Below are 16277 nucleotides of genomic sequence, written 5' to 3'. Positions count from 1 at the left end.
TTTAGAAAATGGAGTAACTTTACATGCTTGTTCATACTTAGGTTTTTGATCATTTAATTGGTTTACCATTGTTCCTGCAATTTCAACAAAAAAAAAAAACATTACGATTCTGTCCTGCATTTTGGTGGTGAGACATCAACACATATCTAGTTTACTCTGCGCCTCCTTCCAGACCAACCTCCTTATTGCATCTATCAGAGTGTGTGTGTGTTTCTTTACGTATTTATGTTATCCCGCAGTAGATCCACATCATCAGCACAGATCAGAAAGCTGATGTGTCCCATTCAATTTCAATTCCACCTGGTTTTCTTGGACCTTCCTAATGACATATTCTAATGCAGAGTTTAAAATCAGTGATGTTAAAGCATCTCCTTGTTTCAAACCATTCTGGATAGGAAAATTATCAAACAAATGTTTTCCTATATGGACTTTACTACACATTTCATTAAACACATTTTAATCAGCCTAGTTTCATAGGTATCCCAAACTCCATGAGAATACTGCACAATATTTCCTTCCTAACTGAATTATAGATGTTCTTGAAGTCTATGAATAGCTGGTGCACTGTCTCATTGTACTCAAAAATCTGATCAGTAATTGATTTATTATGTCAAAACAAACCCTGACGATCCCCAATAATTTTGTGTATGTATGGATCTAACCTCAAGAGAAGGATGTCAGATAAAATTTTGTATGAAATTGATTACAGTGATATGCCTTGATAATTTCTAGTCACTTTTATCACTCTTCTTGTAAATCAGTATAATAATAGACTCTTTCCACAGCTCAGGTAATTCTTCCTTATTACAAATAGAACTACAGTTTATGGCTCTCTGAATGTAATGTTTCATGTCCTGTTTGAATCACTTGTTGGAGTTTGATCAATACCTTTTCAACTTTGCAACAGCAACTTCAACTTCAGCTTCAAATTTTGAAGCAGTGGGAAAATTGCGCTAATGGAGAAATAAAAAAAGAACTTAAGAAAACTGCAAATGAAGACATTAATGAAATAGTGTGTTCTGAAAACTCAAGATTTTCTACAGGTGAAGTTGCTGCTAGTGTAGAAAATGAGAATGACCAGCAGGACTTATAAAATTGCATGAATGAAGCTGCTTTCAGTAATTGCAAAGATGAGGACTACATCAACATAGACAAAGATGTGCAAACAGAACCAGACACAATGGATATCGATGCATTAGTTCAGAATTTTAGAGAAAGTCGGAAAGGAAGAGAGGAGGAGGAGGAGTAGGAGGAAGAAGAGGAAAATGACATTGTGAGAGAAGAAGAAAAGTATAGAGTAAAGACTTATCAAGATGCTGTCAAAAGTTTAAAGCAACTGCACGGATTTGCAGTACAATGTAATTTCTCAAACTAAAGTGTTTGAGGAAAGTCAGGCAGCCAAGAGAGTAAACTGTGTGCAAGAAACTCTGCCTGAGTTCTGGTAAAATTATAAAAAGTGAGTACTGCGATTTTTTTCTGTTCAGTGTAATGTTTGCACGTGTTCAATGATTATAGTGTGAATTAATTAACGAGTATGGTGTTTTATTTTGTCTCAAATACATGCATGTCCAGGTTTAATTATAGTATACCTTGATTAAACGGAAACCTGGCTTCAGCAGAATAATGTTCTGGACCCTTGAGATTCTGTTTAAGACTGGTTTTACTGTATTAAGTATTTACAAGACTTATCGCCACATAATCTTATGACTTTAGATAATGGAAAATATTTGTGATGTCACATCCTTTAATTTTTAAAACCTGAATTTAATGGTGAAAGAGAATAATAATTCACTGTCTGCTTATTTGAGTGTCAGTAATAAAAATACTGAGACAAATATGACGACTGCTAGCCAATGACTCAGTATACATGTTCCAGCGAAAACGCAATAATAGGAGCTGTGTTCTCTGTGGACCATGCTACAACTAGTAGCTAGGTTACACAACATTCTGACAAGAGAAGAGGTGTTTTCTATGTGGTCCGTGCCATGGCCAGTGCTAGGCAATGGAGCTGTAAACATGCATCCTTAATAGAAGAAGGGTGTTCTCTATGTGGTCTGTGCCATGGCTGTATAAAAAGTATCTGTAGCTAATAGGAATTAAGATTAAATTTGTAAATATATGTAAATACTGACAATGGACTTACTAATATGGACTATGAATGACAAATGACAGAACCGACCTCTCGTCAGAGAGGACGCACCAAATGGACAGGACAGTTACTTTCATATAAGGGGGAGGGAGGATCTGGTCATGAGCCCCAGCCAGGGCTCGACACCAAGACAGACAGACTGACTGACTGTCAGTCACCATGTGACTTGGACTTGGACTAAAGAATTAGAATTACCCCTGTTTGGAGGCAGGGTCGAATACCTCCACCGTGACCCTGTGAGTTATAGGAGGCATTGAAAAGGGAAGTCTCAGATCTGAGACAGTAAAATATGGTCCTAAATTACAAGGGGCTTGGACCCAAGAAAGACTGCGCTGGCAAAGGCCAGCAGCATATACAAAAGACAGACCCATCCTCTCGTCAGAGAGGGTGCCCCACAAAAACAAGATCATAACTGTCAAATAGTAATAAATATCTGGTTCCAGAGAGGGCTCAACACCAAGACTTATTGATTGAGTGACCATAAGCCGCAATGTGACTTTGACTTTGATTTGAGCTAGGGAATTAGAATTTGAGAACTGGGTCAAGTTCTGGAGGGTGACTGAACAAGAAATGGCAAGAAGACTTCATATTGATTTGAGGTGACAGTTACTGTGATAAATCCATTGCCAGGAAATGGATAGCATACTTTGATGATTTGTGAAGTGGGTAAATTAGCAATAGCATTATAACTGATTGTGACTAAGAGAGATTGTAAATGAAGGTGTTAACAAATCCAATCATCCTATCCAGAACTGGTGATTATTTGTCATATAACCCCAGACACATGACAATATAATATTCAACAATGTAAATAAACTGTTTCCAGAATTATGACAATTTTCATCACAATGTCTGGAAGTTCTGTATTATTAACTGTGACAAAGAAAGATTTTTTTTTTAGCGTGTGGCATTCAGGCCTCTGCAGGCCATGCTGATATATTATGTTGATGTTAAATACCTTCTACATAATGGTTGATGCAAATGGAAGCAAGCGTTGTAGTTGTGATAACAGCAGTGTACATCAAGTATCTTCTTTTCTGTCCATTTCCTTCAGTCTGATGAGTTGAATCATGTTTAAATTCTCTGCAGTAGCCATGTCCTACAGCACCAAGATATGCCTGTGTGCGATGATGGAGAAGACATCTTGGAAATAAAACAAACATTGATATAAGAATTATTAAGTTCTAAGTCATCGAAAAATTACCTGAAAAAATTTAAACACTATACAGCCTCACAAAATGGCTACCATGTACATTAAATGTCATAACTGATTTAAAATTTTGCATGTAATAAGGGATGAAATGGCATAGGAATAAGAAGTCATATGGCAGAGATGAACATTCAGATCTCATAACAGGGAATTTCTTACATGCATTCACATACTCACATACTGAAATATGACAAATTAGTGTAATGACACAAGTCCATAAATCACGCCTGTACACATGCAATGACATCCCACAAAACTATTACAGAAAAAACATAAAAAATTGTCACTGTCATAATTAGCAGCTGTGGTAGATGGGGAGTTCTGAGAATCTCATACAGTTTACCTAAAAAGTCATTACTTTAATCACGTGCAAGATGGACATAAAATCCACTCTTTACCTGAATCATCTTCCATTCTATGAAATTAATTAGTTTGTAGAATGATTTAATGCATATTAAACAAACAACAAAATTCTATAATGACATGGCAACCTGCACAACAGTCACCAAGTTTATAATCTTTTTCATATCTCAAAACACACTGTACACCGAATAGGTTATGTCAAATAATGATTGAGATAACTCTCAACGAACTTAGCCAACAACTCCAACAAACAAGGTAAACTTGACAAATCTGGTGTATTCACTGTCCAAAAATTCGATCCTCATCTCCGCTCCTAAAAATAAAGACATCATTCAACGCTTCCATAAAAAACACTTCAACCTAACATCGAATTTTTAGAGTATTCTACCTCCGAAAAACAGGATACACATTTGCCATTTCCTTCTCTCCACAAAAATGACATGAGGAAAACAGACACGAGCCGGACACTAGCGTCGCACACGCATGTTGTTCAGGTTGTTGAGTAAGGACCGGTAAGGACCGCTGATTCGTATTCTCGTTTATTATAGGCCTTACAGACGTTATAGACCGTTATAGACGGTTATAGACGTTATAGACGTTACAAGCGTATCCGTCAACTAACCTAATACCGTGTTATTTGCAATGACTTCATCTCCGCTAATCAGTTATGTTTAGTTTAGAAGCCTATAGTTAGTTAAATATTTGACTTAATCTGTTTGCGACTGACAGCTTTTCTTGACAGGTAAAAGGTAAAGCTGTCCATTTGCTTAACGAATTAAGCACTACGCCATAATGCGTATGGTGAAGTCGATATAGATCCTATAGATCGACATTTTCTTGATCTCGACACTAGCTGGAGGTGAGTGGTCAGCTCCACGCCCCGGCTGCTTTACCCCCGGTACCCATTGGATAGGTGGTGGGGTGGACCCCAAAGCCAGTCTGGATCGTCTGGATGACGTGGAGAAAATTCTTGACCCTACCGGGGCTCGAACTCCGACTCCCTCGGTCATCCAGCCTGTAGCCAATCGCTATTCCGACTACACTATCCCGGTTCATAACAGGTTATGTAAATAAATTCGAATTTGTACCTAAGGGTACTTTCAAACAAGGTTTGCTATCAAATGGCTACTGTACAATTGCATCCACTATTTATAATATTTCTTAGTACAGTAATACAATAATGGTACCCAGGGATTAATTGCTAGTACTAGCAGGACTTTATACATGATAAATATTTCGGCCATAAGATTTATATGGATAAATTAACAGTTTTTCTAACAAAATTGGTGCACTAAATCACAAAGATGTGCGGTATTTCAATGACCTGTAAGAGGGAATGAAAACGAATATTTCTGTATACATTAGGTGTAAGGGGGACGCTGAAGGATATGTGGTTAACGCACTATGCTACAAGATGAAAGGTCGTGGTTTTGATTTCCGATGAGGTAAGATGATTTTCAGTTGACCTAATCCTTCAAACTGCATAATGGCCCTGAGGTTGACTCGGCTTCTAACAGAAATGAATGCCAGGAATCTTCCTAGGGGTAAAGGGCAACTGGCTCATAATGCTGACAACCCCACCACCACCTGTGAACCGGTTGTCTAGAAAATGCAGGAGCCTCGACGGCTCACAACCCTACAGGCCTCCATGGCCTGTTACAGGGATAGCTTTGCTTTTTAGGTGTGTGCAAACTTTAAGGCAAATGCTGTTATTTTAGCTAACAATATTTAGTAAAATGTGAATCCGGCTGGTGTTATGCTTTCTGGCAGCATTCATTGTGCATACAAATGTGGTAAAATATAAGTATGAGGCAGGAGCCCATCTGATAATCTGGTATGTCCTTTGAAGGCATGGCAGCATAACCTAAAGCAAGGGCTGCTACCTCCCTGACATCCCCAGATATGAAGTATACCACTCCAGAAACTTTGTTAAATTATGTAGAAAAGACATGATAATTGTTTGCTCTAATATCAAAATTTTCATACATCATTAATTAGAAATGAAATGGTATAAGAGTGAACACTTGTAAGGTTATCATAATCATACTCTTGCATACAAAATCAGATGCTGATTTCTAAAGAAGAATGTTTAATTTAGTTTTCGGTAAAAGGGTAAAGTCCCTGTGCTTAATTAATTAAGCACTACACCATGAAGATGTATGGGAGTGTGAATGTATAGACCCACGTATATTTCGCTTCATCCACAGTTGGAGGTGAGTGGTCAGCTTGGCGCCCCAGTACCAGTCTGAATGATGTGAAGAAGAGAAAAATTTTGCCCATACCAGGACTTGAACTCTGGCCCCTTGGCTATGTAGCCTGTAGCCTGTCACTATACTGACTGTGCTATCCCAGCTCCCCTTTTACTTTTCAGCACTTAACCTAAATAAGCTTAATACATTGTGAGAATGCTCAATAGTCCCTTTGAGGGAGAACTTATGCTTTTAAACATTCCTGAGAAACTGCCCCTCAGTAGTTAGAAATCCTACTAATACTGTATTTACTCCCATGTTCACCTTTGATTCAGGATCTTCCACAGCCTTTGTCACACAGTGCTTGATGTTCCATGAAGCTACTAGAATTTCGTGATTCCACTGTTAAGAAAATTCTTCATAAGACATTCATTTATTATTCAGGAAGACGATTATGTTGTGTTCAAAAATTTGAATAGCTCTTAGGTCACTGTTATGCATATCTTTCTCTTTCATTTGCAACTTATAATTCTTAAAATTCAGTTAACCAATTTAAGTAAATTGACAGTTTAATGTGTTTTATGATGTGTAAATTATTACATGCAAACAGACAGTTCTGTGTAAAAAAATATGTTTTATGTATTTTCCACGATAGGTGATTGATTTAAAACAACTCTGCACATCAAGGATGAATAGCCTTGTAGTTAACATTTTTTTCTGTATTCACCTCTGATATCTGGCCATCGAAGTTTTCATAATATGTAGGTTTGATATAGAGTGTATTTGAATAACTGAATATAAGAATTGCAAGAAGCATCATGTATTTTGACAACAGCCCATATTCCAGTACATGTTCAGTAAGAGAAATAAATATCACATCCAAATCAGGGGAAAGAATAAAGAGCATGAGTGCCTGCCTTTTGACCAACTTGCATTAAATTCACCCTGGATGTCTGTCACCTTTCTGATGGGCATGTCACTGTGCCAGTGGTGAAATGCACAACTCTTTCAGCAGCTGTGTGGTCCTGTATTGGAGAGCACTAAAATACTGATGATGTTAAAAAAATACAGGGGGACAATACATCAGCCACCGTAGACTTGAAAAAAGCCTATGATTCACCTAGGAGAGAGGTACTGTACAACATTCTCACAGAATTCAGTATACTGCAAAATTAGCAAGGCTGATTGAAATGTTAAACAAAACTGATACTACAGTCAGTAAATATCCCATGTGACTGTGAGGCCATAGCTTATTTAAGATTTCGTCACCTGGGCCAGTCCTTCATGGAACCAAGTCCTACATTTCATTCAAAGTGTAGGATTAATAAAGGGTTAATTCAAAGGGGAAGCACAATAGATCATTGAAGGTTGCAGTGCAAGGGCTGGATTTTATGGCCCACCCCTTACACACATACACATACATAAGTACAGAAAAATAACTGTCTGATATATTTATTATTTAGAAAGGTTTGAAACTACTTCTTTATCAAAATTTGGTCAATCTTCATAGAGACACAGGCCTCTTCATCACATAAATGATGTGACATCATATTGTATGTGTGTGTGTGTGTGGGGGGGGGCAGTGTTCATGGAAAAAGAGCATATGTAATTCAACACATGAAATGCCGTATCAATATGTATATGACGAGTATGCTTATACTGTTAGCCTACAATTTAATCTGCATATATTTTTTTTATTCAGCCAAAGTATTGCAAAAATGTGTTTCAGAAGTGTAATTAGGCCATTCATGTAAACTAATGGTTTGGCTTCGATCAGAATAAAATTCTCTCTTCATCTTGTTCTTGACTTATTTCTTTCCTTCTATTCTGAGCAAACTGTATTGCACTTCAATGGAACACTTCTTATACTTCTTTACAATATCATCAAATGGATTCGGATTCCAGATACAGACAGCCTATAAACTTTGTTGCCTCCCTCACTTGGCCATGAAAGAAAGTTCTGTATGCAGAAGCACTTACTATGAGGGAGAGAAAAATAGAATTTTGTGCTTCAAAGACACATATAAACATATTACCGTAAGGTCTAGAGTGGAACATTCTTCTGTTAGTCTGCTGACTGGCCCCAGAGTAAAAAGGTTTATGGTTTTTAGGATGTCAGAGGAACAACATTCTTTCTTTTGAACCATATTAATGATTTTTGTATCTGCCTGTTGTCCAATGATTCAGTTACAAACATTAGTATTATGAACAATGATCAATTTTCATGAAACTTCACATCTTAATACTTCATAACTCCAACACCTATGTTAACAGCATAACAGCTGTGTAGACTTATGACTTGGGAATAACATTATTGCTCAGTCTTAAATCTTTGGAAAACATACAAGATTTATTAAGCAATTGTTTTCAGAAAACAACTGTAAGTGATGAATAAGCATAACCTAACATGTAAAATTTCTGCTGTGACTTCTTTTAAATACAAAGCATGAAACATTTCTGCCTTATTACTCTGTAGGGAGTATAAAATTATGTTGAAAAGTTGCCACGACATTGATTGGTTGTAGAAAATGACGTTTTGGATCACAGAAGTTTTAGAGTGTACATACAAATTACATTTTTTAACCTTGTGACACTTTTGGAACTCCTAAAACACATCACACTGAATAAAAGTGTTTACTTCTTTAAAAGAATAGCATATAGGTGGGCCCCTTGTCACCATGGCATGACACATCCTCAGGTTGCGGATGGAGGAGACATCCTCCAGATATGGAGGGTAGCTGTGAATATACTGAATAAGCAGTCGTGGACAGCCGACAAGGGGTGGTCCTCCAGCTTGGGAGTTGGACTTGGCTAACAAATCCTCACTGTAAAAAATAAGCTTGTTACAAACATTTTCCCTGCTGGTGGACTGGGCCAGTCAGTCTTCAGAAGTAGGTTTCTTATTGCATACAGGAAATTCTCTTCTATTAATAAGAGTACTAATAAGGTTAGAGAATTAATGTTGCAGAGACTGAGGCCATTCTGAAGACAAATTATGTGGATTAAATACTGTACAATTACAGTAAATACTATCATCTTAATTTATTAATAATGACTGAAATACAAACTACGTAAGTTTGTGGGCAACAGAATATTAACAAATACAGGTTAGCAATACAGAATTGCCAACTAGAACTTAATACACAACTATTTTATTGTATGTTACAAAATACATAACATAAATATTACTGGATAAGCAATTACCTTACCCGCTCCCAATTCTATGTCCTTTTTACTGGTCCACTTGTGGGTTTGCTTAACACATTTTTCCAGGAGTATGGGAAAGATTCACTCTGGGGCTAGATTCCTCTTCAGGTGAAGGAATTGTGCCAGATCAGACATATAAATGTTAATAGTAATTATAGAGTGGGGATCATTCTTCAAATATTTCAACAGTCAAAACAGACAGATTAAATACACTGCCAAGCTGGCTTTAAGGTTTTTGTTCTGTAATTAAAACACAGAAGTTCCACGGCTCTCACTCAGACCTTGTACTGACTGCAGGAAGCATGCAGAAAAGCCCCTGTTTTAGTTGTGGAACTGTTTGTTGAATGAATCCCTCTATGTAAACAACACACAAGGATGGGTACTATTGCCAAATGATCTAAACACTCATCCAGAGACAACAGAATATAAAACATGATGCAACACTAGAATAGCATACCTAACTGATACTGAAACTGGTGTTCACAATATACACGACTGATCATGTCTAAAACGAGGAAATGGTTAAACAATAACCACAAAAACAGTAACACACCTTATTCCAGTTATTATAAATTCTGAGCCTCTGTAAATTCCTTTCTGAGTAATGAATTGATGTGGCACAACAAAGAATTTTGTAAGATGTATGAAGCTGACAAGGTGCCTTCCGCAAACTACAGAAAAATATGCAAACCATTTAAGTTCACAGTTGTGGGCGGGGGGACATAATGCTGAAAACATGTAATTGAGTAATATAAAAGTAATAATCTACATATACATAACAAATGCATCTTTTAAAGTTTAACTTGTCAGGACAATGGCAAGTACACAAGTGAAAATGAAAATGAAAAATGTTTTATATATGAACATATGCATGAAACTTGCACAAGTGAGTACCAAGCTTGGTTCCATTGTGTCAGAACCACTCCAGACAAGAAAATAAATCCAAATGTCACATCTTTTTATAATAAAATTCATACAGAATAGCCATCTAAATCATTTATTTTAGTTTACTTTTATTATTATTATTTTCCTTTTAACTGAGCAAATGATTGGCAAACTTTCAATGACTTCAAACTAAAGTCTTCAGTTCAACTTTTCCTGGATTACTTCCAGACTCAAACATTCATTTTAAAACTATTTTACTACATTTCTTCAAATGTTGCAGTGTATATACATATATCAATGTGTGCATATAAATCTAGGTATAATATTTATGTACATATGAAGCTTCATACCAGATGATCATTCATATACACACATATACTCAGTCTGACTAACAAATAAGCAAATATACAACTTTATACTAACAGCATCATAATTTTAAAGGTGTGCACCATTCAGGAAGAGAACATGTCCTCCCTTTCTCCATACAAGCCAATGTATACAGAATGGTCAAGCTAAAAATATTAAAGAAAAATTAACATGGAATCTAGTGTCATATATAAAGAGTGCTACACTTTTAATTTGAACCCTTTTAATGCTACAGCTTGTTCTTGCATACAAATGCATTGTGTTAAGTTTTCTCACTGATTTATGTTTTCAAGGGATATGAGTCATGGACTGACACTCATGGAAAGACTTAATACACTTTCTATAGTTCATATTTTGATAGAAAGAAACAGTAAGAATAGCAGATAACAATAATGTTCAATATAAACTTAGTACATAAAATAATATATATTCAATATTATTTACTATAGCTTCACTTATGAGAAGTCAGTAAGCTGGAAAGTGACAACTGGGATACAATTTCCTGTGCTCTACTGTTGACTTCACTCTTGTGTACAGTCTTCTGTATCCCAGAAAAGTTTAATGTCCATATGAATTTAATCATGTTCCAATTCCAATTGATAATACCTGAGAGCAGGGCTGATTGTTGTCACATGTTGCACACCAATAGGATGGTCTAAAACATGCGTCAGAAGTGAACAGTGTTCATGTTGCACTTCATTTATCTGGTTTGAAAGAGACTGTTCAACAGAAGTCCATTATAACATCAAAATACTGGTTTCTCAAATACTGTTCTCTATTTCTTTTAGCAAATGACTAAAACTGCATTTTCTGACCATTTTTAGAAAAGGGAAGCAATTCAAATGAGAGTAAACAACATGTTCTTACTCCTGACATTATTAACTATGGAGAGTGGTCAAGTAAAAAAAATTACAAGGCTACTAGTTAAATTAAGAGCCAAAATAAATTACTGGGCAAATGTAAATATTTATATTATGTGCCATTTCACAACCCAGCATTAAACACTATTTTCACATTTAATGACATACAAACTCTCCAAAAAATTTTAAAATAAATGAAAAGCAAATGTACTAAAATTCTACAAACTGTTGTTAATGAAGATATAAAAGTTTTAAACGAACTGATCTAGGAATGATAAATGCAGGTAAAGAGGGAAGAAGTCTTAAGTGTAACTGTCCACACAAAACAAGCAACAACCATAATTCCATCAAAAAAGTTTTATGATGAACCTGGCACATTTTATATCAAACTTAGATCATGTTACAGACTGTTTTATTTGAAGCTGGTAATTCTATTTTGGTTGTGTATCATAATGCTGTCTCCAGGAAACTAAGATCACAATTATAGTTCAGTTTGTGAATAAATTCTCCTTTTAATGTAATGCTACTTCACAATACCACAGTACTATCCAGTTCTGGAACTAAAACTGCAGTTTCTGCATTACTGTTCTCTCTTAAAGAGCGTGTATAAAACAATGTACTTATACCAATCTTGCCCCTTTTATGAGCAAACTTCTATAAACTACTACGAGTAACTGTGTGACTGAATTGCTTGCTTCTTTTCTGTTGGGTTTACTGAATTTATAAGACTTCAACCATCCTCTAATATTTAAAGCAACACACTTTGGGAACTGGATCTGTTCCCATCATCTAGCAGAAGGTGGGAGGCACTTCTCAGTTGGGTTTGTTACATAGAGCTAATCTCTAGCTGCTTCCCCATCCTTTAACTTTTGGATGGAAACGTCCAATTTATGGAACATGTTCTTTAAGAATATTAGATGATGGACGAAGTCAAGGAACCCAGTGAGCCTTGGTGTTATGTATTATAATCAGAACCATTGAGAATTGACTTCTTTGTTTGTATTTATATTTTTCTTTCCATATTATATTTTGACCATACATTCTCCTTTTTTGGTTGGGGGGGGGGCATTTTTCAAGTGTGATCTTTGTGGTTGTGTATATGACATTTGTCTAGCTGTTCATTTATTGCAGATCTAACCAGCAATATAGATAATGCATCATAAAGAGCTGTAATTTTTGTTGTTCACAAAGTTAGACATGTTACAATAACCAGAGAAACAAGTTATTTTTCTATATATTTTGTTAAATACACAATATAGAGAAAAACGGTTTCAGAAAGTTCTCTTTCTAAGCAATTTAGTCAAGTCTGAACTTCATACAGTACAGGTTACATTCGTTCAAATAAAATTTGTCACATTACTAAGCAGTTCTGAAGATTAAATGGATGGATGCATGGACTGACAGACATAATAGCTCATTATTCATTCACTTTACATGCTCTGTGCAGAACAAAATATGTAAGAAACTAAAAGTCTAAAGGGTGGGAGGACCTGTTTGAAAAATTCTTTATCAGGCAGAAAACATTTGGAAAATACTAAATGCCTAGAAAATTTAAATATGGGAGCTCGCAAAATCTGAATGATCTTAAAATTTCATGTGAATGCCTCTAGTTAACTGAAGTCTGTCTTTACTGGAAATGGAGGGACCGTGAATCATCCAACAGCAGCAGAAACATGACACTGTATTTTGTTGACAGAATTATGAAGGGTCAATTAACTTCACTATTCTCAGACATAAAATCATACAAAAGGTGCTAACTTTGTCTCAACTATTAATACATTCACTGCCAAAACTGGTACAGTTTCATCATTGTGTGCACATGCAGACAACCACCTATCCACCCTACATGTCCATTCACTGCATATACTGGCAGGAAATTTACACTGACAATGTTTCATAAAGTGCAGAATAGTTCAAAGTCTTTTTTACACACTGATCTTCTCATGACAGTTCATGGAGAAACGAACTCTTGTGCAGATAAGTTTCTGAAACCTGGCAAGATTTTAAGCTTAACACAGTTTCATCACATCAACTTGATTGAAAAAAACTCATAAACTGTGGATCCTCACTGGAATTATAAAGAAATGTATAATTGTGAAGAAGAGTGAAGAATACTGGCAACACCAATATTCTATGTCACAACTTCATGATTTCAGTGATAAAAACAAATGCAAGGAAGGCAAACTTTGCAACATAAGACCTTTGCTTGAGCACACTTCTACACTCTTCAAGACAGTGTACAATCCATCATAAAAATTGGGCACTGACAAAAGCAAACTGAAATGAAAAAGCCACTGATATTTTTCAGGTGTGCAATCTTGGCAGGCTTGAAAACAATGGGATTATGATATAATTAGTCTATTAGGGTGCTCTAAGGTGTGTGTAATCTATATATTCATGATGGTGTTAGTGATCCTCTATAAGATCAACCTGCTCAAACTACAGTGCGTTCAACCATCGAGGAAACCAGGGGAGCAGCACTGATCAGATAAATTTCTCACAGATTGCAGCTGTAACTGCTGATAGCGGAATGAGTCATCAGCGCTGATAAACGCACACACTCTCGCTAGTATATAGTGGATGAATCATTTCTCCGTGACCACTGTACCCTTCCCTGCTAGTGAGAGTGCAATTGTGTCACTGATTCCCTCACATCAGTTTCTGTACATCCAAACATTTATAGGAATACTGTAAAAAGATAGCAAACTTACCATGCGTTATAACAGGTGTTGGAAGTGACCCCTTCTGCTTGCATAAATAAATTATGCGACACTTTCTAAAGTTGATCCACAGCAATTGAACTAATTATGCATGTAAAATCCTCACGCTATACAGCAAGTTCCATTATATAGTGAAAAGCGTTTATCAGCGCTGATGACTCATTCTGTTATCAGCAGTTACAGCAGCAATCTGTGAGTAAGGTTGTATCTGACTCATGCTGCTCCCCCGGTTTCCTCGATGATTGAACGCTCTGTATATGAACATAAAGACACCATACCCACACAAACAAATTTTATAACAGCGTAAAGTTAATCCAGATATTGATTTAAACAAATTTCAGTCTTATTGCAGCAATATGACCCTATGATAGCCTAAAAAGATAATGAAACCTTGAAACCCCTGAAGATGCATGACACGATGCAAAAGGTGACTAGACTTCCTTCCAGATGTCACAGAAGAAGTTATTTCCCCATATACATATATAAATATTTGACAGATTTGGTCAATCAGTTTGGAACCTGTATCTATGAACAAGGTCACGTAAGCTACCAAAACAGAGCTCCAGTGAAGGATACCAACAGAAGATTACATGGGAAATCAGTAAACCATAGATTAACCAAGATACCACCAACAATGAAGAAAACTAATCCAAAGAGACTACAGAATATGCAAGAAGAATATCAGGAGTGAAACAAAATGTACATGTTCCAATTTCAAGGATGCTCTATACCAGGAAATGGCTAAATGTAATTAAAATCTACACATCAGATTTTTAGTTACGCAAATTTCTTCACAGCAATGTGGAAATGGCTCTTTAAATGCCTGGCAGTGAATGTGTTAATACACAATATAGCAGTAAGAGAATGTGCTGAAGCACATTAAATGGGGGCAACAAAGCTGGACTGCATGTTTAAAAATCCGTATTATAAAGTGGAACTGAGAAAAAAATAAAATTACATGAGCAATCTAATGTATGAACAATACGACATACAGGAACTGCTGATGAAAGAATGTCTTTAGAACACAGCCAATTCATAACTTATTGGGTTTATGGGCCACTTTCTCACTGGCAGCCAATTTCTTGACATGGATGAGTCTTCTTGCACCAACTTGTATGCTATGTATCACAGGCCAGGGCACGTGAAGAGGCCATGATATATAGGTCATAAGTGGCAGACAAAAACTACCCATCAGCCTTCTGACACAGAAGAGAGGCTGCTACGGGTTGATCCTATGTGATGGGTACGATCATGGACTGGTAGGTCTGGCAGATCAGCTGGCAGTGGTGGTGATGGCCCAAACACCTGCTCCTGATCTTCTAACTGCTGTGCAAACTGTTCTTCTAATCTCTGCAATCATTTAAGCAAACAACAAAAACTGAAAACTGTTGACCGAAATAACAGAGACCAGTTTATAAGATGTGTAAGAGCCTTCTGTTCACATTTCCGTCTAATAAACTGACCAAATTTATCACCCATAGTCTTCACTGGGCAGATAATACTCTGCCAATTAAGAAATTCTAACGCGGACAATAAAAGTCTACCAATGGATCATATCATGAAGATCAATCCAGCCTACACGTTTAAAAAGTAATTTCTCTAAGACCCACTTCACTTTATCTCCCCATCTAAGCTCAGTTTTTGGGCAGATGGGAAATCTGTCCAAAAATTTTGTACATATATTTTTATTTCCAACAGGTATGCATCCATTTCCCATATATCCTGTTCTCTTATATTAATCACTGATCACCACACAACATTACATATTTTTAAGGAAAAAGTCATCACATCTCAGAACAATCAATCTTAATATATATAATATTCCATTCCTGTCACACAATTACAAGAATGGGGAGAAAACTAAGATATGTAAACAATGGTACAAGGTTCGCCCATCATGCTGATTGTTGTGCATTTGGTGGCATAGACTGCAAACTAGGATTCACTCAAGAAATATTACGCTGTCTGTATGTTAACAACTGACAAGCTAATATTAAAAATTATATATATACAATCTTTTTTACCCCAGAAACAGAATTCAGGAAAGTTAAAAGACAAAAAAAATTGCCTGGCAATGTGAACAAAGACATTCTGCTACATACGCTCAAAAGCAAATGGAAGCCAGAAAACATGATAATAAAGTATAGCATGCTAACAGAAGAGCAAATGTCAGGCAATGAAAAAATTATAAATATAATCAGATTTATTATTCAACATTACTGGGCACCACTGAACATTGCCTATCAATTTTGTGGCTGTTCAAAATTTTAATTGAGAAACCATATGATAGCAAGTTGCAGCTACAGCGGAAAGGTAATATTATGAGCC

At 36.2% G+C, this 16277-nt stretch overlaps 2 protein-coding genes and 1 long non-coding RNA gene across 5 annotated transcripts in view; 1 reads left to right on the top strand and 2 right to left on the bottom strand.

The window, feature by feature from the left end:
- The window catches only part of LOC111864599 (sulfite oxidase), a 43552-nt gene extending 39029 nt beyond the window's left edge, over positions 1–4523 (bottom strand). For 2 of the 3 annotated variants that reach the window (XM_033751499.1, XM_023851953.1), the window contains exons 1-2: positions 4111–4334; positions 3108–3292 (exon numbers count right to left, since the gene is read on the bottom strand). In XM_033751499.1, the coding sequence (XP_033607390.1) occupies positions 3108–3292; positions 4111–4139 (214 nt within the window). In that variant the 5' untranslated portion in view covers positions 4140–4334. The other variant, XM_033751501.1, reaches the window with a different exon arrangement.
- On the top strand, positions 4184–7203 carry LOC117282317. The gene is made up of 3 exons (XR_004513040.1): positions 4184–4234; positions 5088–5167; positions 5930–7203. It is a non-coding gene; the product is annotated as an uncharacterized LOC117282317 (long non-coding RNA).
- A 1735-nt stretch (positions 7204–8938) lies between these two features.
- The window catches only part of LOC111864598 (serine/threonine-protein kinase 10), a 75185-nt gene continuing 67846 nt past the window's right edge, over positions 8939–16277 (bottom strand). Inside the window, exon 24 of the mRNA XM_023851952.2 lies at positions 8939–15299. Within this exon, the coding sequence (XP_023707720.1) occupies positions 15141–15299 (159 nt within the window). The 3' untranslated portion in view covers positions 8939–15140. The remainder of the gene's footprint in view (positions 15300–16277) is intronic.

This window comes from Cryptotermes secundus, unplaced genomic scaffold, assembly GCF_002891405.2.
Source record: "Cryptotermes secundus unplaced genomic scaffold, Csec_1.0 scaffold7, whole genome shotgun sequence".
NCBI classification, from domain to species: Eukaryota; Metazoa; Arthropoda; class Insecta; order Blattodea; family Kalotermitidae; genus Cryptotermes; species Cryptotermes secundus.
This window is presented reverse-complemented; position numbering and strand designations above follow the sequence as displayed.